We start from the raw sequence: 26,321 nt of genomic DNA, 5'->3' as shown, positions 1-26,321 counted from the left end.
TCTCTCACAGTCTAGTAGGTTACAAGTCCAAATTCAGGGTGTCACCTCCAGGGGAAGGCTTTCTCCCTCTGTCAGCTCTGGTGGAAGGTCCTTGTCCTCCATCTTGCCCTGGCTGAAGAGCTTCTCAGGCGCAGGGACCCCGGGTCCAGAAGGTGTGCTTTGCTCCTGGTGCTGCTTTCTGGGTGGTATGAGGTCCCCAACTCTCTGCTTGCTTCCCTTTGCTTTTACTTTTATCTCTTGAGAGGTAAAAGGTGGTGCAGGCCACACCCCAGGGAAACCCTCTTTACCTTGGATCAGGGAGGTGACCTGAGTAAGGGTGGTGTTACAATCCCACCCTAATCCTCTCAACATAAAATTACAATCATAAAATGGAGGACAACCACACACGGCCTAACCAAGTTGACACATATTTTGGGGGGACACAATTCAATCCATTACATACCCTAACAAGACTAAGACAAGTGTATTGCTGAGAGAACTTGTCTGCAGCCATGCACTGATCACAGAGACATGTTTGAACATGTTTTGTTTGAAATTAACCTGTGCATGTATGAACCCTAGTAGCAATACTTTTTGACTTACCCTCGTGTATATATACATATATACACATACTTACGTGCATATGTGTATGTCTGTGTATGTATATGCATATATGTAACATAAGCATATTTTTTTCTATGAAATATAAGTCAAGTAGTGAATTCCATCTTACAAAAAACAGAATCACAGAAAAGTATGATAGATAGAGAATAAGGGACTTCTGAAATTGAGTGTTACCTGAGAAGAGTCCTAAATTTTATGCTAAAATAATTTGTTAGCTCATTTATCCAGTAGTTCTGCTTAACCCGTTTGGTCTTTAGAGAGCTTTTCACACCTCCCTCTCTTCAAACTTCTTATGTCTCCATCACTTCCTTACTGTTCCTCATTCTCAATTAATGACCCCACTTGGCTATGTCACTGTGAAAAATGGGAACAGTTGCAAGAGAGTTTCCACGTAGCACCCCCAACATATTGACTGTTCTACCCGTATCTCAGCCCATATTCCTTCGTTGCCATGAGTGAACAGTCTGCGTCTAAGGCCAGCCTCTTCATTTGTGCATTGGGTCCCATCCTCTCTCGCGCGCTCTGGGACCTCACTCTAGCATGGATTCCCTTTCTTCCTTGCATCATGAGTTTTCACTCCTTACTGGATCATTCTCAGACATATACAAACATGCTCCTATTTCTCCCATCTTAAGAATAATGCAAAACAAATGAACAAGATCTCTTGACTCTACATCCTCTACCAGCTGCTGTCTTCCATTTCTCTGCTGCTTTTTACAGCCCAGCTCCTAGAAAGAGTTGTCTATACCACTGCCACTACTTTCTTTCTCGAAGCTCTTCCAGTCAGGCTTTCTGCTCCACCACTTACGGAACAGCTGTTGTCAAGGTCATCCGTGAACCCCACATTACTACGTCACGTGGGCAATTCTTAGGCCTCATCTTGTGCAGCCAGGCAGCAGCATTTGACCCTTCCTTTTGAACAGTTGCTTCCGTTGGCTTCTGGGTACCTCGCCCTCGTGGTTTCTTCTAGTCTTACTGGCTGCTTTCTCTACATTCTTAACAGGTTCTTTCCCTGCTTCTTTAAGTTGAGTGTGCCTCAGAGCTCAGTACTTAGGCTTCTTCTCTCTCTCAGTACTTAGTATCAAGACTTTACATTTTATTATCTCTTCCCCTGAATGCCAGGTTTGAATATCTAACTGCTATATCAGTACATCTCCCTTTAAGTTGTCACAAACTGAATTCTTGATTTCCCTCTTCCCATCCCATCCATAGCTACTCCTCACCAAATCTCCATCTCTCGTAGCCTTCCTTATCCCAGTGTCAATGGCAACTTTATTTTTCAAAGTATCAGACCAAAAAGCCTTGCCATTATCTTTGACATTTTTCTCTTGCTTGCATAACCCACATACAGACGCCTAACAAATTCTGTCAGTGTTATCTTCAGTGTGCATGTGTGTGTTTGTGTGTGTGTACATACACGTACATATGTTTACATACGGAATTCAGCCACTTCTTATTGCTGCTGTTCCATCGCATCCACTATTATTTTCTTGCCTGGATTTTTGCAAAAGAGCATCTTAAACTGCTTTTTCTGCTTCCACTCTTGCCTCCCTTTAGTCTGTGCTCCATACAGTGGCCAAAAGGAGCGATAGAGACATAACTCATATCATGTCACTTCTGTGCTCCAACACGCCACTGGCTCTCATCTGTATAAAACAGCGGTCTTCTAGAACAGCCTCTCCACTTTCCCTAATTTTATTTTTTTCTTCATAGTACCTATTAACATCTACTGTATTATATAATTACTTACTTGGTTTTTTAACTGTCTCCTTCACTAGAATATAAACTCAGAAAAGGCAGTCACTTTGTATATTCTGTTTGCTGCTATATCACCTATTCCTAGAACAGTGTTGGCATGTAATAGGCACTTACTAAACATTTGTCAAAGAAATCAGTTTAAAAATACATCATTTGATTGAAAAACTCAAATAGTTTCTATGATATTCTGTAGCTATAGTTCAAGTCTATGGAGTGTTTATTCTCTTACATACGGCTTTCACCTTACTGATAATTTGATCCTCCCAGCCTATATGCTACCATGATTTCAGTCAGTGTCACAGGTGAAGAATATGGGGCTCAGGGAAGTCACGTGAATGACCCAAAGCCATGCAACTAGTAAATGACAGAGCTGGTGCTGTTTCCATCACACTAAAAAGGTCACCAGTGTTAATATTTTAAGTGGATTCTCTTAAATGCTGTCATCCCCTATAGACAGGTTTTTCTCATGTGCTGCCCCACATAGAACGCATATTAAAATAGCATGACAAAATACTGAGTGAATACCTTATTTCACGTAGGTTTTGATTGAAATTTAGTTTAAACGCCAGTTACTGAGTCACTTTTCATGAAAAACCTTTGGATCCTCCTTCAATGCTAGTATGCAGTTTACTTCCTAAACAACAACTGCTTTGAGAAACAGTGTTAATTGATAGTAAATTCAGCATTCTACCTATTTTAAAACAACTTCTAATAAAATTAATTAGGCCAGAATTTTTCATAAATGTCTTCATTTAAATAATGTTTATTAGTTGATTGAAGATTCATGATTTTACAGTTTTTTTTTATTATGCTTTAAGTGAAAGTTACAATTCAAGTCAGTTTCTCATACAAAAAATTATACACACATTGATATGTGACCCTAGTTGCTCTCCTTATAATGTGACAGCACACTCTTCCTCTCCACCCTGTGTTTTCTGTGTCTCTTCAACGAGCTGCTGCCGCCCCTCTGCCTTCTCATCTTGCCTCCGGACAGGAGCTGCCCAGTCAGTCTCATGTGTCTGCTTGAACTAAGAAGAACAACCCTCAGCAGTATCATTAAATATCATATAGTCCAGTCTAATTTTTGTCTGAAGAATTGGCTTCTGGAATGGTTTTCATTTGGGGCTTACAGAGAGTCTGGGGACCAGGTCCTCTGGGATCCCTCCAGTCTCAGTCAGACCATTAAGTCTGGTCTTTTTACTAGAATTTGAGTTCTGTACCCTCCTTTTCCCCTGCTCCATCAGGGACTCTCTGCTGGGTTCCTTTTCAGGACAGTCATTGGTGATAGCCAGGCACCACCTAGTTCTTCCGGTCTCAGGCTGATGGAGTCTCTGGTTTAGGTGGCCCTTTCTGTCTCTTGGGCTCATATTTTCCTTGTGTCTTTGGTGTTCTTCATTCGCCTTTGCTCCCGGTGGGTTGGAACCAATTGATACATACTAGATGGATGGCTGCTTGCTAGCTTTTAAGACCCCAGATGCCACTCATCAAAGTGGGATGCAGAACATTTTCATAATAAACGTTGTTCACCTAGATGTCGCCTGAAACTGTGGCCCCCAGACCCCCATCCCTGCTACACTGTCCCTCGAAGTGTTTGGTTGTATTCAGGAAACTTCTTAGCTTTTGGTTTAATCCAGTTCTGCTGACTTCCCCTGTATTGCGTGTTGTCCTTGCCTTCACCTGAAATAATTCTTGTCTGCTGTCTAGTTAGTGAATACCCCCTCTCTCCCTCCCCACACTCCTAACCATCAATTAGTGTTTTCTTCTGTGTCTAAACCTTTTCTTGAGTTGCAACTGACTAATTTCGCTCAGCATAATGCCTTCCAGATTCATCCGTTCTTAATCATTGTGTAGTATTCCACTGTGTTGAGTATACCATAATTTATTTATCCATTCATCCATTGATGGGCACCTAGGTTGTGTCCATCTTTTTGCTGTTGTAAACAGTGCTGCGGTGAATATGGGTGTGCATGTATCTATTCGTGTGAGGGTTCTTATTTCTTTGGGATATATTCCAAGGAGTGAGATTGCTGGATTGTGTGGTAGTTCCATTTCTAGCTTTTTAAGGAAGCGCCAAATCGATTTCCAAAGTGGTTGTACCATTTTACATTCCTGCCAGCAGTGTATAAGTGTCCCAGTCTCTACACAACCTCTCCAACATTTATTATTTTGTGGTTTTTGGATTAATGCTAGCCTTGTTTGGATGAGATGGTATCTCATTGTAGTTTTGATTTCCATTTCTCTGATAGCTAATGATCCTGAGCATTTCCTCATGTATCTGTTAGCCACCTGAATGTCTTCTTTAGTGAAGTACCTGTTCATATCCTTTGCCCATTTTTTAATTGAATTACTTGTCTTTTTCTTGTTGAGGTTTTGCGGTATCTTGTAGATTTTAGAGATTAGATGCTGATTAAATTTGTCGTAGCCAAAATTTTCTTCCCAGTCTGTAGGTTGTCTTTTTAGTTTTTTGGTGAAGTCTTTGGATGAACACAAATGTTTGATTTTTAGGAGCTCCCATTTATCTAGTTTCTCATCTGGTGTTCGCGCATTGTTAATAATGTTTTTATACTGTTTGTGCAATGTATTAGGGCTTCTGGCATTGTCCTTATTTTCTTTTCCATGATCTTTATTCTTTTAGATTTTATATTTGGGTCTTTGATCCATTTTGAATTAGTTTTTCTGCATGGTGTGAGGTATGGGTCTTGTTTCATTTTTTTGCAGGTGGATATCCAGTTATGTCCGCACCATTTGTTAGAGACTGTCTTTTCCCCAATTAATGAACTTTGGGCCTTTGTCAAATATCAGCTGCTCATAAGTGGATGAATTTACGTCTGGATTCTCAATTCTGTTCCATTGGTCTATGTATCTGTTGTTGTACCAGTACCGGGTTGTTTTGACTACTGTGGCAGTGTAATAGGTTCTAAAATCAGGTAGTGTGAGGCCTCCGACTTTGTTCTTCTTTTTCAGTAATGCTTTACTTATCTGGGTCCTCTTCCCTTTCCATATGAAGTTGATGATTTGTTTCTCCTCATTAAAAAATGCTTTGGAATTTGGATTGGGATTGCACGGTATCTGTAGATCGCTTTGGGTAGAAATTGACATTTTTACAATGTTGAGTCTTCCTATCCATGAGCAAGGTATGTTTTTCTGCTTATGTAGGTCTCTTTTGGTTTCTTGCAGTAGTGTCGTATAGCTTTCTTTGTATAGGTCTTTTAGGTCTCTGGTTAGATTTAGTCCTAAGTGTTTTATCCTCTTGGGGGCTATTGTAAATGGTATTGATTTGGCAATTTCCTCTTCGACATTCTCTTTGTTGCTGCAGAGGAATCCAACTGATTTTTGTATGTTTACCTTTTATCCTGACCTTTTGCTGAACACTTCTATTAGTTCCAGTAGTTTTTTTGTGGATTCTTTAGGGTTTTCTGTTTATAAGATCATGTCATCTGCAAATAGAGATACATTTACTTCTTCCTTACCAATTTGGATGCCCTTTATTTCTCTTTCTAGTCTAATTGCTCTGGCTGGGACCTCCAGCACAGTCTTGAATAAGGGTGGTGATAAAGGACACCCTTGTCTGGTTGCTGTTCTCAATGGGAATGGTTTCACTCTCTCTCTGTTTAGGATGATGTTGATTGTTGGCTTTGTATAAATGCCTTTTATTATGTTGAGGAATATCCGTTCTATTCCTATTTTGCTGAGAGTCTTTATCATGAATGGATGTTGAGCTTCGTCAAGTGCCTTTTCTGCATCAATTGAAAAGATCATGTGGTTCTTGTCTTTTGTTTTATTTATGTGATGGATTACATTGATTGTTTTTCTAATGTTGAAATGATGAACCATACCTGCATACTTGATACGAATCCCACCCGGTCATGGTGAATTATTTTTTTGATGTGTTGTTGAATTCTATTGGCTAGAATTTTGTTGAGGAGTTTTACGTCTCAGTTCATGAGGGATATTGGTCTGTAATTTTCTTTATTAGCGGTACCTTTACCTGATTTTAGTATCAGAGTTATGCTGGCTTCATAGAGTGAGCTTGGGAGTATCCATCCTTTTCTGTGCTCTGAAATACTTTTAGTAGTAGTGATGTTAACTCTTCTCTAAAAGTTTGGTAGAATTCTCCAGTGAAGCTGTCATGGGCCAGGGCTTTTTTTGTTGGGAGTTTTTAATTACCTTTTCAATTTCCTCTTTTGTTATAGGTTTCTTTAATCCTACCTCTGTTTGTGTTACTTTAGGTAGGTAGCGTGTTTCTAGAAATTTGTCCATTTCCTCTACATTTTCAAATTTGTTAGAGTACAATTTTTCATAGTATTCTGTTGTGATTCATCTAATTTCAGTTGGGTGTGTTGTGATATCACCCATCTCATTTCTTATTTGGGTTATTTGCTTCCTCTCCTGTTTTTCTTTTGTCAGTTTCACCAGTGGTTTTTATTTTATTTTGTTGACCTTTTCAAAGAACCAGCTTTTGGCCTTGTTTACTCTTTCAGTTGTTTTTCTATTCTCTATTTCATTTAATTCTGCTCTAATTTTTATTATTTCCTTTCTTCTGGTGTCCAAGGACATCTTTTACTGTTTTCTGTTTGTTTGAGTTGTAGGTTTAATTCTTTGATTTTGGTCCTTTTTTCTTTTTGAATGTATGCATTTATTGCTATAAATTGACCTCTGAGCACTGTTTTTACTGTATCCTAAAGATTCTGGTAGGATGTGTTTTCATTCTAATTTGATTCTATGAATTTCTCTGTTCCATCCTTAATTTCTTCTGTAACCCAGTCGTTTTTGAGCAAGGCGTTGTTCAGTTTCCATGTGTTTGATATTTTTTCTTTGCTTTTTGTGTTGTTGATTTCTACTTTTATGGCTTTATGGTCAGAAAAGATGTTTTGTAATATTTCGATCTTTTGGATTCTGTTAAGACTTGCTTTATGGCCTAAAATGTGGTCTATTCTGGAGACTGTTCCACGCGTGTTGGAAAAGAAAGTATACTTGGCTGCTGTTGGGTGGAATGTTCTTTATATGTCTGTGAGGTCAGGTTGGTTGATTGTGGCATTTAGATCTTCTGTATCTTTATTGAGCTTCTTTCTGGATGTCCTGGACTTCATAGAAAGTGGTGTGTTAAAGTCTCCTACTATTATTGTGGAGCTGTCTATCTAACTTTTCAATGCTGATAGAGTTTGTTTTATGTAACTTGAAGCCCTCTCATTGGGTGTATAAATATTTATTATGGTTATGTCCTCTTGGTGTATTGACCCTTTAATTGTTATATGGCACCCTTCCTTATCCTTTGTGGCGGATTTTAAAGTCTATATTTTGTCAGAAATTAATATTGCCACTCGTGCTCTTTTTTGATTGTCGTTTGCTTGATATATTTTTTTCCATCATTTGAGTTTTAGTTTTTTTGTGTCTTTAAGTTTAAGGTGTGTCTCTTTTAGACAGCATATAGACAGATCGTGTTTTTTAATCCATTCTGCCAGTCTGTCTTTATTGGTGAATTTAGTCCACTTACATTCAGCGTAATTATGGATAGGTATGAGTTTAGTGCTGACATTTTGATGTTTTTTTGTGTGTGTGTTGTTGAGAGTTTCTTTTTTCCACTTAATTTTCTGTGGTGAGTTGTTTATATTTTGTCTATTCCTCTCATTCGTTGGTGCTTTTGTATTTGCTGAGTCTTTATGTTTTTCTTGTTTTTTACTTTGATGTGTAGGATTGTTAGTTTCCTTTGTGGTTACCTTAATATTTACCCCTGTTTTTCAAAATTTAAACCAATCTTTTATTATATCACTTTGACTTCCGTCCCATAGGAAAGGATCTATAACTACATTTTTTAGTCCCTCTTTTTTGTTTTAATGTTGTCATCTTTTACATAATGACATCTGTTTCCCTGTTCTGAGTGCTTTAGCTTTGATTTATTTTTGTGATTTTGCCATCTGGGTTGATACCTGGTTGATGTGTCCTGTATTCTAGTCTTGGCTTGTTATCTGATGTTACCGATTTTCTAACTGGAGGACTCCTTTAGTATTTCTTGTAATTTTGGTTTGTTTTTTGCAGATTCCCTAAACTTCTGTTCATCTGGAAATGTGCTAATTTCACCATCATATTTAAGAGACAGCTTTGCTGGGTATATAATTCTTGGCTGGCAGTTTTTCTCCTTCAGTGCTCTATATATGTCATGCCATTGCCTTCTTGCCTGCATGGTTTCTGCTGAGTAGTCTGAGTTTAGTCTTACTGACTCTCCTTTGTAGGTGACCTTTCATTTATCCCTAGCTGCTCTTAAAATTTTCTCTTTATCTTTGGTTTAGTCAAGTTTGAGTGTAATATGCCTTGGTGACTTTCTTTTGGGATCTACCTTGCGTGGGGTTCAATGAGCGTCTCGGATAGATAGGTATCTTCTCATCTTTTATGATACCAGGGAATTTTTCTGCCAACAATTCTCCCTGTATTTTCTGTTATCCCTCAGGCCCCCATTCTGGTAGTCCAGTCACTCATAGGTTATTCCTCTTGATAGAGTCTCACATAATTCTTAGGATTTTTTCATTGTTTTAAATTCATTTATCTGATTTTTCCTCAAATATGTTGGTGTCAAGTGCTTTATCTTCCATCTCACTCATTCTGGCTTCCATTTCCTCAATTCTGGTCCTATAACTTTCTATTCAGTTGTGTAATTCTGACATTTTATTGTTAGTCTTCTGGATTTCTGTTTGCTTTCTCTCTATGGATTCTTGCAGCCTATTAAATTTGTCATTATGCTCTTCTCTAATCTTCTTAAGTTCCTCTTTTGCTTTGTCTATGTGCTGGTTGGCTTGTTCTGTGTTTGTCTGATCTCTTTCCTGATCTCTTGAAGAATTCTGTATAGTAATCTTTTGTGTTCTACCTCTGGTAGTTCCAGGAAGTTTTCTTCATCCAGAAGATTTCTGGATTCTTTGTTTTCAGAGCTTGCTGAGGCCATCATGGTCTGATATTAACTGTTGTCTCTGAGCCATCAATAAGTTATTGTATTTATCTATTTTATGTTTGCTTACTGTATCCTAGTTTCTTGTTTTGTTTTGTTTTATGCCCAAATAGGCTGCTTTAGTGAGATAGTTTGATTTTCAGCACCTTTGAAGCTCTAATGTCCTGTCACCAGGTGGTTAGAGCTGTTATCAGGTATATGAGCCGAGGAGTCCACTTACTTGTATGGATTCAGCTCAGGTGTCCAGGTAGTCAGTCACCAACTGTGTGGTGCAGGTTCTCACCTACAGTCCTAGATGAGCAGGGGAGATTGGTGTAGGCACAGGTATCTGGCTGCTTTAAGCAGTCAAGCGCTGAGCAATCCAGGGGGCTGACAGCCGCCCCTGAGTGCCTGTGAGGAAAGCATGTCCCTGTTCCCTAGAAGTGCATAGGAGGGCAGGTTTTACAGCTGGACTATGGGCACCCAATGCTGTTGGCTGTAAGGACTAGGAGGCACCACTTATCCTCAGACCCGTTGCGGGTAGCTAGTTGGTGTAGATGGAACCACCAGTCCTCAGCCCCCTGATGTGGGTAGGTGAGGACCCCTCTTAACATGCAGAGTGGTATCGAACGTCACTAACCTGCCTCTCCACCATATAACTGAAACAGCTGAAGTTAGATTTCAGATATATACCCTGTTGTACTGTGCTAACGAGGGCCTACGCTGTTGAAATGGGTCCACACAGGTCTATGCAGGGGTGAAAGGCATTCAAAGTCCGTGGACCGCTTATGCCTGTGCCTAGGCAAAGGGGCTGAGGTCCCTGCTTAGGGGAGCTGGCAGGTTATTTTTTCCTGTTTATTAATTTGTTCCCTTTCCAAGGCTGGGAGAATGGCTCAGAACGCATGATGGGTCCTTCTTCCAGCCCAGGGGATGCGGCACTCTCTGAAGCCAGGTCAGACCCAGTGCAGAGCAGGAAGGGGGCAGGTAAGTGGGAGAGAGGTTTTTCCCAAAGGGGTTTTTTTTTTAATCCATGCAGTAGGTTAGATGCATGTACTTACCTTTTGCCGACTGAGCACCACGTTTTGCTGATTCTGGAGGTGTGAGTAGACTCTCCGTCTCTTGGTCTCTTCCGATGTAGAAAACACATCCTGAAGGCCAATGCTTGCCTCACCACTGGCGTGGGCTGCAGGTGCCTGTTCCTGCCGGGTCATGTCTGGCCACTCCTCTCTGCTTCTGAACTGTCTCTCCCTATCCCAGCCACTCAGTCCGATTCCTCAACTTTGTCTTTGATGTTCAGGGCTCCTAGATTGTCATATATAATTGATTCACTTGTTTTTTTTTGGGTCTTTGTTGTAAGAGGGACCACAGGAATTGTCTGACTACTCTACCATCTTGGCCTTGCCTCCGATCTTACAGTATTTCTAAGGATACCATTGTCAAAATGTGGTATTAAAATGCAACAAAACTATTCCAAGGGTTTCTGTAAAATTATACACTTTTAGTTTTGTACGATTATAGCCACTTTATTTAGCTAAGAAGTCTGGGTAACAATTCTGGCATCAATTCAGCACTTTGAATCTTGTTTTATAAAATGTATGCTACTTACTTTTTATATATTTTCACTACTAGAAGAACATCACTTTGCAGCACCACAATCTAAAGTTAGAAGATAACTACTAATATGCGAGATTTTTTTACCCGCCTTCTAGCAAGTTGCCTCCGAGCCTGTACGCTACCACGATTTCTAAGGCACAACAGGAGGAGATAGCAGGTGCTTTCCTAGTGACACTGGATCCACTCATCACTCAGCTTCTCACATTCCAGCCTTTTATGCAGGTGGTTTTGGACACTGAACTAGGTAAGCTTCAAAACAGATTGAATGTACAATCATTTTCTGTTAACTATGACATATTTTTTTTTTATGACATATCAGAGACAGGTTCTTTTTCTTACAGTCATTTTTTTTAATTAAAGAAATTTTTTTTTTAAATCCTTCTGCTTTCAGTTGATGTTTTCTTTTTTAAAAAATTGTCTCAATTCTTTTTACATATTACAATAAATTTATGCTGAAAAGATTCAGGGACTGTTTTTACCTACTTGTTGTAATTTGCTGTGTTCTGATGCCCAAGATCTGCCGTGTGAACTGCAGTTCCCACAGTGCCTCCTCCTGGTTGCCGTCATGGACAAGCTGCCTTCTCAGCCCGCGGGGCCGCAGTTGCTGTGGTGCGCAGACAGCCGGTGCTCGGAAGCTGCAGCCAGGTGGTGCCCTGTTGTTTAACTTGACAGCCAGCTATATTACACACCTGTTTATTATAGTGAATGTCCTGTTGTTCAGGACGGTCTAGAAGTGAAGTTCATTATTACAGCAGATATTCAAGTTTGTAGTTGCTGTATAAACTTCATGTATGTGAGGGGTTTGTAGTATATTCTGTGTCTGTAATATAAAGTATATTTATTTTATTGTGTATGTATATATCATATATAAAATATATGGTTAGATTAATATACAGTATATAAGCATGTAATGCTAAAAATATTTTAATTTTGTTCAGTGTCTTAGAAGGCTTTCCGTGGCGGTCAGTGTCATGAACATTGACTGTAATAGAGTAGATGTAGTAAATAAGTTACAGAAATGAATTCTGACCAAGAGAATGCTGTATACTGTAAGGTATTTTCTGGAAGATTTCACTTGTATCATCCGCCTAGTCAACACCATAGTCTGGCCCTGGTTTCTTACTGCCTGCGTTATTGCTCTGCTCAGCTTCTCACCCCTTTCTTCAGACATTCTAAACCACTACCAGGTTAGTCTCCCTAACACCGGGTCTGCACGTCCTCTTCTGCTCAGTAACTACAGCATGATGTCAGGATTCCTCAGCTTTGCACTGAAAGCCCGTTTCCATTTGTTGCCATCTCCTGTTGCTTCTCGTCCCTTGGCTCATTTTCTATGCACCTTGATTCCATCTGACTGGTTGTTCCTGTCTGCCTTTTACTCATCCTTTGTCTTCTTTGCCTATTTATATCTTGCCTATTTTTTAATTTGTTGTTTAAATCCTTTTTGATGGTTTCTTCAACCATTTCAATCTTAAATGACTCCTCCCTGTCTGAACTATAACACTTTTCTGTCGTATATATACTGATGTAACCATTTAAATTTTAAGTTCCTTAGGGAAGTTTCTTTGACTGTGTATAGCTCCGTACTTAGCTCCTAGTTCACATGTGGTAAATGATGAAAAAAAAGTCCAGGAAAATTCTTCTCCTTTAAGGGATTTCTTTATCAGTGAATGTATTTTACTTTTATGTATGGCTGTTCATACATATTGGGAAGTATTGTTGATATTTACCTCTTGAGACATAAGCTTTGCTAAAATAACTTCCAAATGTTAGATTGTTATTATCATGCATGCAAGTTATTAAATGTTAATATTCGGTTCAATGTTCTCAATTTCCCTGCAGGATATCTCTGCTGAAAGCCATTTTCTACAGTTTTGAGCAGTGTTCTGGTGAACTCTCTCTACCTGTTCATTTACAGGAAGTAAAGAGTAAAGGGCAGGCCCAAGTTGCTGTCACCTTGTATCAGTATGTTTGTGTTCACCTGTGTACATTTATTGCTTCCTGTCATCCATCACTCTTTCCTGAACTGGTAAGCTTGTTACTTGCCTGGCTACACTCCTGCTTTCTCTGCATTGATACTACGATTCAGAAACAGAGTGTGGGAAAGTTAATATATATTCTTTTTGAACGTCATACTCTCAATTTATACATTTTACCTTTTAATTCAGTTATATCCTAGGAAATGGTAATCCTAGATTTCTTTAGTGTTCAGATACTAGTATTTAGTTAAAATACTTGGGAAAACATTTTGGGTGAGGAGGTATGGAAAGACTGTGAGAAGAAGAAAAATGGGTAGGATTTTACCTAATTCAGTTTCATAAAGAAAATGAGAAATAAATGACAGTATGTAGACCCAGATCATCCATAGTCTTGGGCATAATGTAGGTGGTTTTGTTTGTCTTTTATGGTGTTGGATTAGAAAAGATGCTGAGAAAATTCTGGGAAAAAAATTCTTAGAAGATAGGTAAATATCAGTCATTTAAGATACTATACAAGTAGGTAATAAGTATCCAGCAAATATTAAATATTGCGAGTATCTGAATGTTAAAAGGCAGAAATAAAAAGCATAGGCATACTTGTTACATACAGTGTTTTACTGATTTCAGGCTACTTAGAGTACCCTTAGGACACTAGTGGTTAGTTGACCACATGTAAAGCCACTCGTGGGTCCCCACGCGCCAGCACCAGCAGGTGCCCAGGAAACGTTGAGGAAGGGGCAGCACAGGTGCTGTCGGATACCAGGAAAGGGAGACTCCCCAGTGAGGGTCTGTTACCTGGATTCTCATAGTGCTTTGCTGTTTCATTTTGAGAAGTGTCATATTAATGATAGTTTTTTGTGAACTTAAGCACATGAATAAATCAGTATAACCTTTTGGTTTTTTTTAGGATGCTGCACTGTTGAATGCTGTGCTGGGTGCCAAGATGATCACCTCTTTGTTAGCTATGGATGCCTGGTGCTTCCTTGCTCGGTATGACGTAGCTATGTTTTTGGTTTTACGTTGATTTATAGTAGTGACTGGCAGTAAATGATTTTATACTTGTAAGCTTACAGAAAAAATCTGTTTTAATAATCCTTGAATAGTCTTCCAGAAAGGTTTGATTTCATACCACAGCACTAAATTAAGAAATGATTTCCTCTTTCCTTTCCTTGGCTCAGGCCAGTAGATGGGTACTGTGTGATTTTATGCACCGCAAAACTCCTCGCCATGGAAATAACTGCAGTTTGTATGCCTCCATCGGAACATTTAGTGCTTTATGAAAATCCATCTTATCGTTTTTCTGAATAGTCGTATAAACCTGATTGTCTTTTCTTTACATCTCAGATACGGTACTGCTGAACTCTGTGCACACCACGTCACCATAGTGGCCCATTTGGTGAGTAGAGTTACAAGGCCTAAAACGTGCTCTTCCCGTGCAGTTCCTCTGAGGATATAATCTTAAAGAATGAGAAGATCAAAAGGAGAAACAGCATGGTTGCTAAATTGCTTTGACAGTTCCTTTGCTCTGCATTCATGCTGATGCGATTGAGAAACAACAAGCGTAAAGCTGGAGAAATTGTTTCATAGTTTCAAAATTTTATAGAGTTCCAGTAATTGTTTTGGGAAGGAAAGACTAGGTTGTTAATTCAGAATAAATTTAAAATTGTATGCAAAGTAGAGAATAAGAAAAGAGTTGGTTGTAATATTGAAGGCTAAGAGCTCATTCGTCTCTCTGTAAATAAATAATGCTTGGACAAGCTGACCCTTGATTTTGTCGCATCTCATTTAATTAGGATGATTCAGAAGGGACTAAATTTCATAGTGATTTAGGCCTTTGGGAATAGAAGCAGTGCTTTGTACATGGGTGCAAAGAATAAAATGATTTAACAATGATTTCTTTTAATCTTTGCAATATTGACTTGTTTTGCTTTTAAATTCTGAGATGTTGAGTATGTTCCATTTAAAGTGGTCATGATTGTTGTCTTTTATCATTGGCCTTTGATACAGATCTTACTATGTGGGTCCATGTTTGTGCTATTTCTTAGTAGAGTTACTGTTGATGAATTTCTTGGTTTACCTTTTAAGGATTTTGTGAACTAACCCAGGTCATTGTAGAACAACTTGAGCAGCTGATACGTATATCTTCACAGATAATGGTTTTGATCACTACTTACCTGCATTACTAAATCCTTAACCCATCTCACACAAACCCAAAGTCACAAAACAGAGATTTATTTTTATGTTGTGTGTTTCATTTAAATAAAAGCTTTCCTACTGCATTATGGCAGGAATTGGTTTCCAGAAAATAGAGTTAATAAAATCTTTAAATAAAGCTCCCATCTTGTAGAGTTACATCCACCTCTGAACTGTTTACTTGTGCTTAGATCATAAAAAGTCCCATGAATTATAAGTCAGATTAGTAACACATCAAATTGCCATCAGATGCTAATTAGAAATAGAGATTACAAAGTGTCATTTTTAAATATGTCAATTTTTTCTTCTCATTAGGAAAGTAATCTAGGTTTATTGAAGAAAAAAATTTTTTTAAAAGTCCAAATTAAAATTACCTGTGATCTCATCTCAGAAAGAGCCGCTGGTTAGTATTTAGGCATATACCTTTCTTGTAAAAGCTATGATTTTAAATCAGCCTGTCTTCTCTCTCTACTTTCTTCTCTCGTCCTCCTCTCTCTGTCCCTCTGTGTCTGTCTTTTCCCAGATAAAATCTTGCCCAGGAGAATGTTACCAGCTCACCAACCTGTCAGTACTGTTGAGGCGCCTCTTCTTCTTCATGGCCCCACCCCATCAGGTAAGGACGTCATCGTTGTCACTGTCTTTGAGCAACTGAGGACAGTTGGATTCGGACTCCTTTGAAGGCCTTTATTTCCCCCATTTATTCTAAATTTAAACGTTGACATGATCTCAGCATACATTTTTAACATATTGGTTGCTTTGCTTATTGCTTTTAGCTGGGCCTAGAATTCGATGTCTTTGCCCTAAGTTATAGGTAACCATTCTCATTCTGTCCTCCTGAAATGTATCTTAAATCTTGTTTTTTATACATTTAGAATGCCTGAAATTGTTGTATATCCTCTGGGCCTTTCAACCTGTTTTGAAGAGCTATAATTTATTCCCTTAATGATGTCTCTTATTTTTAACAGTAAGTTGGACTTTTAGGAGAAAATTGAAAGTATAATGAGCTCTGCCATGAGAGAAGGAATTTTGTGGCTATGTGAGCTGGTGTAGTACGGTGTAGGCCCATGGGCTGCTCACATCACAACTCCTCCAGGCACTTTTTAAAAACACAGGTTTCTGGATCGTAACCTGTGAATGTGGGGGCAGGTGTGGAGCAGGGCTCGATGATTTTGCTATTGTCGTTAAGTTCCTGTGTGATTCTAATGTGGAGGAATTAGACTTCTGGGGTCCTGTGGCACTTGGTTTATTGTGACTGTGGACAGGTCATCCTTTCTGAACTTGTTCCTCTGTCTACAAAGTAGGAGATACCTGTATTTACTTTGAAATATTTTGTAAGGACTTAGAGATAATGTATGCAAAATACTTAGCATAGTGCCAATCTCAAGAGAAGTGCTTAGTAAATTCCAGGGGTTATTTCTGACTAGGGTTTTTTGCCCTGAGTTATGTCTGCTTTCCTGCCTTGGAGAGATTGGCTAGGCCCCAGAGGAACCACACTGACCTCCTTAGCCCTTCTCCTCACACATGTCTCCAAGATAGAGAGCCCACCAGTCCCACCTACTAGCCCTCCAGAAAGCATGGAAGGGTCCACCAGAACTACAATAAGAGTTATCTACTCCAGGTCTCTTAGAATTTTAATCCCTTTTACTCACCTATCAAAGTCATTGCCTTTGGTTCCTGGTACATTTTTCTTCACAGAGGTCCTGTTAACTGGGAGGTCCTTCCTGAAGAGGTGAGATTGGGAGGGAAAGGTGGGTGGGAATGAGGTAGCCCAGCAGTCACTAGCTGTGTGACTTTATGCAAGTCACTTTCCTTTTAGTGTCAATTTTCTCGTTTATAAAATCAGACTGAGTAATTTAGAAAATTACCCTCTTCCCAGGGTTGTTGTGAAGTTTTAACTTTTATTGTTATTGTTGTTAGGTACTGTCACATTGGTTCAGAATCATAGCAATGCTTTGTACAACAAAACAAAACACTGCCCAGTCCTGCACCATTCTCACAGTCATTATGCTTGTTGCAGCCACTGTGTCGATCCATCTCCTTGGGGGTCTTCCTTTTTTTCGCTGACCCTCTACCAAGCATGATGTCCTCCTCCGGGGACTGGTCCCTCCTGGTAACAATCCAAAGTACCTGAGATGAAGTCTCAACCATCCTCACTTCTAAGGAGCATTCTGGCTGTACTTCTTCCAAGACACATTTGTTCATTCTTTTGGCAGTCCGTGGTGTATTCAATATTCTTCGCCATCACCATGATTCAAAGGCATCAATTCTTCTTTGGTCTTCCTTATTCAGTGTCCAGCTTTCCCATGCATATAAGGTGATTGAAAACACCATGGCTTGGGTCAGGGACATCTTAGTCCTTAAAGCGTCATCTTTGCTTACGAACACCGTAAAGAGGTCTTTTGCATCAGATTTGCCTGGTGCAATGCGTCCATTGATTTCTTGACTGTTGCTTCCATGGATGTTGATTGCGAATCTGTGTAAACGGAAATCCTCAACTTCAGTCTTTTCTCTGTTTATCATGATGTTGCTCATTGGTCCAGTTGTGAGGATTTTTGTTTTCTTTATGTTCAGATTTTTAACGTTCAGATACAATCCATACTAAAGGCTGTGGTCTTTGATTTTCATTAATATATGCTTCTAGTCCTCTTCACTTTCAGCATGCAGGTTGTGTCATCTGCATAACCCAGGTTGTTAATGAGTCTTCCTCCAGTCCTGATGCCCATTCTTCATACAGTCCAGCTTCTGGGATTATTTTCTCAGCATACTGATTAAATAGGTATAGTGAAAGGATACAACCCTGACGCATGCCTTTACTAACTTTAAGCCACACAGTATCCCCTTGTTCTGTCCAAATAACTGCCTCTTGATCTAGGTACAGGTTCCCCATGAGCACAATTAGGTGTTCTGGAATTCCCATGCTTTGCAGTGTTATCCATAATTTGTTATGATCCACACAGCCAAATGCCTTAGCATAGTCAATAAAACACAGATAAACATATTCTCTGCTTTCAGCCAGGATCCATCTGACATCAATTGTAATATCCCTGGTTCCACATCTGCTTCTAAATCTGGCTTGAATTTCTGGCAGTTCCCTGTCGATGTACTGCTGTAGCCACTTTTGAATGATTGATCTTCAGCAAAATTTTACTTGGCTGTGATGTTAATGATATTGTTCAAAAATTTCCTCATTTGGTTGGATCACCTTTCTTGGGAATAGGCATAAATATGGATCTCTTCCAGTTGGTTGTCCAAGTAGCTGTCTTCCAAATTTCTTGGCATAGATGAGTGCTCACCTCCAGTGCTGCATCTGTTCGTTGAAACATGTCAGTTGGTATTCCGTCAATTCCTGGAGCCTTGTTTTTCACCAGTGCCTTCAGTGCAGCTTGTATTTCTTCCTTCCATACCATCAGTTCCTGATCATATGGTGCTTCCTGAAATGGTTGACTGTCCACCGGTTCTTTTTGGTTTAGTGACTCTGTATATTCTTTCCATCTTCTTTTGATGCTTCCTGTGTCATTTAATATTTTCCCCATAGAATCTTGCAGTATACAACTTGAGGCTTGGATTTCTTTCTTCAGTTCTTTAGCTTGAGAAATGCTGAATGTGTTCTTCCCTTTTGGTGTTCTATCTCCAGGTCTTTGCACATGTCATTATAGTACTTTGTTTTCTCAAGCTGCCCTTTGAGATCGTCTGTTCAGCTCTTTTACTTTATCATTTCCTCCTTTTGATCTAGCTACTCGATGTTCAAGAGCAAGGTTCAAAGTCTCTTCTGACATCCATTTTGGTCTTTTCTTTCCTGTCTTTTTATGATCTCTTGCTTCATGAATGATGTCCTTGATGTCATTCCACAACTCGTCTGGTCTTTGGTCATTAGTGTTCAGTACGTCATATCTATTCTTTTGATGATGGTCTCTAAATTCAGGTGGGATATACTTCAGGTTGTACTTTGGCTCAGGCCGTACTTCGGCTCTTGCGGACGTCCTCTAATTTTCTTCAGCTTCAGCTTGAACTTGCTTATGAGCAATTGATGGTCTGTTCCAGTCAGCCCCTGGCTTTGTTCTGACTGATGATAATGAGGTTGTCCATCATCTCTTTCCACAGATGTAGCCAATTTGATGCTTGTGTATTCCATCTGGAGAGGTCCATGTGTATAGTCACCACTTGTTTTTGAAAAAAGGTATTGGCAATGAAGAAGTCATTAGTCTTAAAAAATTCTTATCCTATGATCTCCAGCATTGCTTCGATCACCAAGGCCATATTTTCTAACTACCAATCCTTCTTTGTTTCCAACTTTTGCATTCCAGTCACCAGTAGTTACTAGTGCATCCTGATTGCATGTTTGATTAATTTCAGACTGCAGAAGTTGGTAAAAATCTTCAATTTCTTCATCTTTGCCCTTAGTGTTTGGTATGTAAATTTGAATAATAACCTTATTAATTGGTCTTACTTGTAGGGGTATGGATATTATTCTATCTCTGACAGCATTGTACTTCAGGATAGAATTTGAAAAATTCTGTTTGACGATGAAGGCAACACTATGCCTTTTCTAGTTGTCATTCTCTGCATCATAGACTACAGGATTGTCCGAGTCAAAACGGCCAGTACAAGTCCATTTCAACTCACTGACGCCTTGGGTATCGATGTTCATGCCTTCCATTGCATTTTAGATGATTTCCAATTTACCTAGGTTCATACTTTGTACATTCTGTGCTCCAGTTATTAATGGGTGTTTACAGCTGTTTCTTCTCATTTTGAGTCATGCCACATCAGCAGATGAAGGTTCTGAAAGCTTGATTCCATCCACGTCATTAAGATTGACTCTACTTTGAGGAGGCAGCTCTTCCCCAGTCATATTTTGAGTGCCCTCCACCTTGAGGGGCTCATGTTCTGGCACTATATCAGACAACGTTCTGCCACTATTCATAAGGTTTCTACTGGCTAATTCTTTTCAGAATTAGACAGCCAGGTCCTTTTTCCTAGTCTGTTCTTAGTCTGGAAGCTCAGGTGAAACCTGTCTGCCGTGGGTGACCCTGCTGGTATTTGAATGCTGGTAGCATAGCTTCCAGCATTTCAATTACAACAACACACAAGCCCCCACAGTACGACAAACTGACAGACACGTGGGGGCTGTCAGCTTTAGCAGTTTTAAATCTTTAAAATTGTTATTAAGGCCACGGTTTCTGACCTCAGAATAGGATCTTTAACTCTGTGTAAAAATGGAACCACCTACCCGTTTATGTTGTCCAGGGCATCATTTTTAGCTCCTGTTTTGGTAGGGGAACTAGCTCTTTCACTTACCGTAGTTTATTGTAAAGAAAGGTGATATTTATTCATTAGTTGGCACAATTTTCTTGGCTTTCCTGATGTAGTCTGGTTTCATGAATAAAGCTGTTTACTAAAATAGACATGGAGTTCACCAAGGGACCCATTTTCCTGGCTGTAATACCTGTCTATCTCTTTTTTTAATACCTGTCACAGCAGGTAGTCACATGAGTGCTACCTTGTTTTGACAGTTAAATATTGTCTGCAAAAGAAATGTAGTACATGACATAGTACATTTCTTTGTCAAATTTAATATATAGTATTGTCCTAGGCTTAAATCAGCTTTTTTTTTTAAGTTTTGGAGGTAGGACGTGTTAAGTCATCAAGAAGATTTTATATATTGTAATTTGAATTATACTGCTTCTTTAAAAATACGCTAATATACTTCATAGATAGATTATGGTTAATTTGGTAGTTAAGTACACCATTGTTTTTGCTCATTTTCCACCAAAAACTAATTTCACATTTTAACTTTTTCAGAACTTTTGCTTTCTATTTTTATCTAGTCTGTTGATGTCTGCATTTTATTTAAAATTATTTATTCTGGTGAAAATATACAACCAATTCAGCAATTTCTACATGTACAATTCAGTAACATTGATTACATTTTTCAAGTTGTACAATCATTCTGACTATCCTTTTCAAATTATTCCTTCACCATTAACATAAAATCCCTGCCCTTAAGTTTCTCGCCTAACCTTTCGAGTTGCTGTCGTCAGTTTGATCAATTTGATCATTTATAATTCTGTAACAGAGCACAATGCTCAAGGCAGATATTCTTTTCTAAGTAAGCTAAACTGTTTGGTTTAAAGAAGACTTCAGGGGATAGTTTTGTTTAAGGTGTAAAGATGATTGCAGGGCAGCAGGTTAGGGGTTCATCCAGCCTCAGTAGCTCCCGATGACACCTGCATTTTAACAAAACGGTACTGCTTCTCCATTAACTCAGCAAACACTCTGAATTGGTATTAAAGTGCTACAATGGATTTGCCAGCCACACTCTTTGACTGATGAGTTGATCCACTTGCACTGTGAAACTAACATGTCCGTAACTATGAAATACTCAAGGAGAGCAGAGCCAGGTCGCCCATGTGGAAAGCTGAACCTGTGATCCTAAGTGTTCTGCCATAGCCATCTGAGAGCACAGGAAGCCACAAAGGCTAGCTAAGTCAGTCTTGGTGACCTGTCTGGAATGTCGCTTTTGACCTAACTGTACAAGGCAGTGAGTACACAGATACTTAGGAAAACAGCAGACCCCAGTAAAGGTGGGGCATAGTAGACTATCTGACCTAATAATGAAGCACGTTATTTAGCTTTTCTTTTTTTTTTTTTAGTGTGTTTCTGCCGTGCTACACTTAAACTGTGCTTATCATCTTGGAAATAAAAAGGCAGCAACAACAAAAATAATAATGTATGTTCATTCAAGCCACCTTGGGCTGGTGCCTTGTGATAAAATGTGATAGTACCATGCAATTGGAGGTTTCTAAAATACTGAATATGGGGGCTAACTCTTAGGTTTTGTGCATCCATTCATCAGAGTGTCTCATGTCACATTTGTTTCCTTAACAATTTATTTCAGGTGGAGTTCATCCAGAAATTTTCCCCCAAAGAAGCAGAAAACTTGTGTCTGTGGCAATATATTTCCTTCCAGGCTTTATCTGCTGACCTGAGGAAGCAAACTGCAGTTGAGGTCACCAGAGCAGGCACCACCCAGTGTAGGGAGTGGCTGAGCAGTGGTCACACATTGGGAGAACTGGAGTCTCTGGTATGATAATTTTGACTGATTTATTCAATGGCTATTTATTGAACAGTGTTTTAAGTACGGGGATAGGTTGTAAGACAGATGCAGTCCTTGCCCTCGGCGTCCTGGTGGCCCAGTGGCTAAGAGCTCAACTGCTAGCCAGGAGGTCGGCAGTTCAGATCTACCAGCTGCTCCTTGGAAACCCTATGGGGCAGCTCTACTCTGTCATCCAGGGTCAATATGAGTCAGAATTGACTCGACAGCAACAAGTTAGTCCTTGCCCTCAGGTTAGACTGGAACAGGGTTTTCAAATTTCTGAATTGTAAAAGGGTCTCTGAGAAACTTATCTGGATTGAGGCAAATTGTATTATGTGTGTGTATTGTGGGGGGAGTAGTCCCCTCATCACTTAAGACACACTGGAGTAAAATTAAACACGTTATAAAATACGTTATTTATAGTATTTTGTTGATGCCTCTCTGAATTATACAGACATGACTCTTCTGTTTGACAAAATACTACCCCCATTTTATGCAAACCTATTCTTAGCCTTTATGTACCTTTCTACTTAGAACGCCATCTCACAAAATAATGGAATAAAAAAGATTCATGTCGTATAAAAAGTAGGCAATAGTAGGCAATGTATGATTTTTCACAGCTGAATGAACATAGTACATGTGGTTAAATTTTCCAGTTTAATGTTTGTTTATTCATTCATTTAATGCATACTTTTCGAGTGTTCGTATGTGCCAGGTTCTGTTCTAGGCATTGTAGATACATCGGAAACAAAACAAATGAAAATTCTAGTCTTACGGACTTGCATTCTAGTTTGGCAGTGTACAGAAAAATAAATATTTTATTTGCTTATTGAATGCAGCATTGCTGAGGAATTAAAGATTAATTATAAAACAACAGCAACAATAAAAATCTGCTAAACTGAATAGATTGCTGGATGCATAATGTGAAAAAATGGAAGTTTTAGTTAATGAATATTATAAATGAGCCTGACCATACTGACCATTTGTATCAAACCTATTTATTAAAAATGCTGTTTTTTCATTTTGTTCTTAAATTTTTATCCTAAAAGGAAAGTTTATTTGTTTAGAAAAATGAAGCATATGTTTTTATTTATAAAGAAAATTTTAATAAAATATAATTAAAGAAATAGCTTTAAAAAATGGCTGACTCTTTAGAGTATTATTCCAAATGGATTTTTATTAAGAGTTTTAAGTAACAGATAAACTCTGGGTAATTGGGCTCCTGGGATTCTCCGAAGACTGGTGTGGAAACTCAGGGCCTTTTCCTCTGACCCCTCTAGAACACAGCACTCTCTGCTTTGCTTACTGTGTGTAATTCTGCTGGGGAAGCTTTGGATATTGGACAACAAACTGCAATTATTGAAGTTGGGAGTCAGCTTTGGGCTTTTTTAAACCTTAAACAGGTAAGGAAAACAACTTATTATTTCCTTGAAGACTAAATTAAAGAATATTGGAAAAAATATGGTATTAAAATTTTCTTGTAAAGAAAAGTTTATCTCCATTCCCTAAATGTTTTGTAGAACTTGGGATTAGAATTTAAAATTTCCTATTTGCACTCTTGCAGGCAGGTCTCGTTTTCAGTGTGATAGAACTACATTAGCAAAACTAGAACTCAGTAAAGTGACGGTGACAGTCCTTCTAACTACTTTTCACAGCTTCCGCTAGTAATTGTTTCTCTTCTCTCTTGGATTAATGTAGCCTGTTTTTGTGATTTTAATGTCTTTTCTAAAATCTTTGGGGCAATGGAGAATGGTGTGGCGGAAAGGTGGAAGGGGCAAGTGAAGAGATACGGCTAATTTGTAGCGGTCTTTCCTAACAAAGCCAAGAAGCCAAGTGAAGACATAGAGAGATCTCTGTCTACCGCAGGATTGTAAACACCTTCACCAAGTTTCTTAGGTTACAAACCTAAATAGGACGTTTGTTTATTTTGACTAAGTAGAAGTAAATGTATGACCTCTGGTCGAAGGCAACATCCATATTTGGGGGAATAATAGATTTTGCAGGTGTTTTATCATTAATGTTTATATAGGGTTAGATTCCCTGCTGTCATATTTCGACTTCAACAAGTTCTTTCCACAATGTTGAATGAGGGGGTGGGGCCAAGATGGCAGAGTAGGCAGACGCTTCCAGCAAACCCTCTTATAACAAAGAGCCAAAAAAACAAGTGAAACGAGTATATTTATGACAAGCTAGGAGCCCTGAACATCGAAGGCAAAGTTAGAAAATGAACTGAGTGGCAGGGGGAGGAAGAGACAGTTCAGAAGCGGAGAGGAGTTACCTGACCTGATTTGCTGGGAGCCCTCAGGCACCATTCCTGGGAGCGGCTGTGGTGGGCTGGTACTAGCGTTTGGCAGCAGTTTCCTCAGGGAGAGGCAACCAGCCGCACAGCCCACTCACACCTCCAGAACCTGAGAAGAATGGCGCTCTCTGCAAAAGCTAAGTACTTGTGTATATTTTACCGCGCCCCTGCCCTCAACCCGGTTTCAGTAGCTGTTGATTTCCCTGGGCCTGAGATAGGCCCTGTTGAGCGCTTAGAGCCATCTTCCAGGCCTTGGAGAAGGAATAAATTCGCAATTGGGGTAAAAGATAATTTGCCAGCTCCACTAACCAGGGGAGCTCAGGACAGAAGTGGCTCTTGTCCAGGCATAAACGGTCCATGGACTTTGAATACCTTTCCCCCATGCATGGACCTGTGTGGGCCTATTTCAGGAGACTAGGCCCTTGTTGGCAGACTATAACTGTTTTAGCTGTGTGGTGGAGAGGTGGGTTGTTTGATGTTTGATACCGCTTTGCGTATTAAACAGGGTCCTCACCTACCCACATGAGGAGCCTAAGGACTAGTGGCTCTACTCAGGTCACCCAGGCACCCATGATGGGTCCAAGGATAACTGGTACCTCCCAGTCCTTACAACCAAAAACTTTGGGTGCTTATGGTCCATCTTCAGAACCCACCCATCTGTACACTGTAGGGAAGAGAGACACACTTTCCTCAGAGACACTTGGGGGACGATTCCTAGCCCCCTGCCTTGTTCAGAGCGTGACCCTGCCGCAACCAGATACCAGTACCTACAGCAATCACCCCTGCCCCTCTAAGACTGTAGGACAGAGCCTGTACCACATACTTGATGATCAGCTACCTGGACACCTGAGCTGAATTCATACAATAAAAGTGAATGGACTCCTAGGCTGATATACCTGATAACAGCTCAAGCCATCTGGGGACGGGACGTCAGAGCTCCAAAGGTGAAAATAATCAAGCTAGCTCCCTCAAGCAACCCATTTGGGCATATCAAAACAAAACAAAGCAAGTAGCTACTATACAGTAAACAAACATAAAATAAACTAATACAGTAACTTATAGATGGCTTGGAGACAACAGTCAATATCAAGTCACAAAAAGAAACAGACCATGATCGCCTCAACAAGCTCTCAAAGAATCAAGGGATCTTCTAGATGAAAGTGCATTCCTGGAATTACCAGAGGCAGAATACAAAAGATTAATATACAGGACCCTTCAAGACATCAGGAAGGAGATCAGGCAATACACAGAACAAGCCAAGGGACACACAGATAAAGCAATTGAAGAAATTAAGAAGGTTATTCGGGAACACAAGGAAAAATTTAATAAGCTGGGAAAATCCATAGACGGCAAATCAGAAATTCAGAAGATTAGCAATGAAATTACATAATCGGACAACTCGACAGAAAGTCAGAGGAGCAGAATCGGGCAAGTGGAAGGCAGGATGGGTGAACTCGAAGATAAAGCACTTGGCACCACTATATATGAAGAAAAATCAGATAAAGGAATTAGAAAAAATGAAGACACCTTAAGGATCCTGACTGTATCAGGAGAAACAGCCTACGAGTGACTGGAGGACCACAGCGTTGAGTGATGCTCGCAGATCATTCAGCAGATGTTCACTGAGTATCTCCGTGCTGATATGATATGAACAATAATTATGAGGAAGAGAAATTTAAAAAGACTAAGGGATGTAAGGTTTTCCAGTGGCAAAAAAAAGTAACTAGATCCCCTTTAGAGTTAAATCTGGATTTGAATTGTGACTGCTTTTTCCTAGCCGTGTGATTTTGAGCAAACTTACCTTTCTGACCCTGTTTTCTCATTAGGGTCACTATGCGTCACAATCGACTGGATGGCAGTGGGTTG

The 26,321-nt window shown here is 39.5% G+C and overlaps 1 protein-coding gene across 5 annotated transcripts in view; it reads left to right on the top strand.

Annotated features, from left to right (window-relative positions):
- Window positions 1–26,321, top strand: part of FIRRM (FIGNL1 interacting regulator of recombination and mitosis) — a 58,786-nt gene that overhangs the window by 22,278 nt on the left and 10,187 nt on the right. For 4 of the 5 annotated variants that reach the window (XM_049881264.1, XM_049881263.1, XM_049881265.1 and 1 more), the window contains 8 exons: window positions 10,987–11,135; window positions 11,407–11,536; window positions 12,731–12,917; window positions 13,775–13,857; window positions 14,212–14,263; window positions 15,584–15,673; window positions 21,959–22,144; window positions 23,437–23,559. In XM_049881264.1, the coding sequence (XP_049737221.1) occupies window positions 10,987–11,135; window positions 11,407–11,536; window positions 12,731–12,917; window positions 13,775–13,857; window positions 14,212–14,263; window positions 15,584–15,673; window positions 21,959–22,144; window positions 23,437–23,559 (1,000 nt within the window). Of the gene's footprint in view, window positions 1–7,949; window positions 8,468–10,986; window positions 11,136–11,406; window positions 11,537–12,730; window positions 12,918–13,774; window positions 13,858–14,211; window positions 14,264–15,583; window positions 15,674–21,958; window positions 22,145–23,436; window positions 23,560–26,321 lie in introns of those variants that run through there. The other variant, XM_049881267.1, reaches the window with a different exon arrangement.

The sequence above is a fragment of the Elephas maximus genome, chromosome 3 (assembly GCF_024166365.1).
Source record: "Elephas maximus indicus isolate mEleMax1 chromosome 3, mEleMax1 primary haplotype, whole genome shotgun sequence".
Taxonomy (NCBI): Eukaryota; Metazoa; Chordata; class Mammalia; order Proboscidea; family Elephantidae; genus Elephas; species Elephas maximus.
The sequence above is the reverse complement of the archived record's forward strand: the minus strand, read 5'-3'. Positions and strand labels throughout refer to the sequence as shown.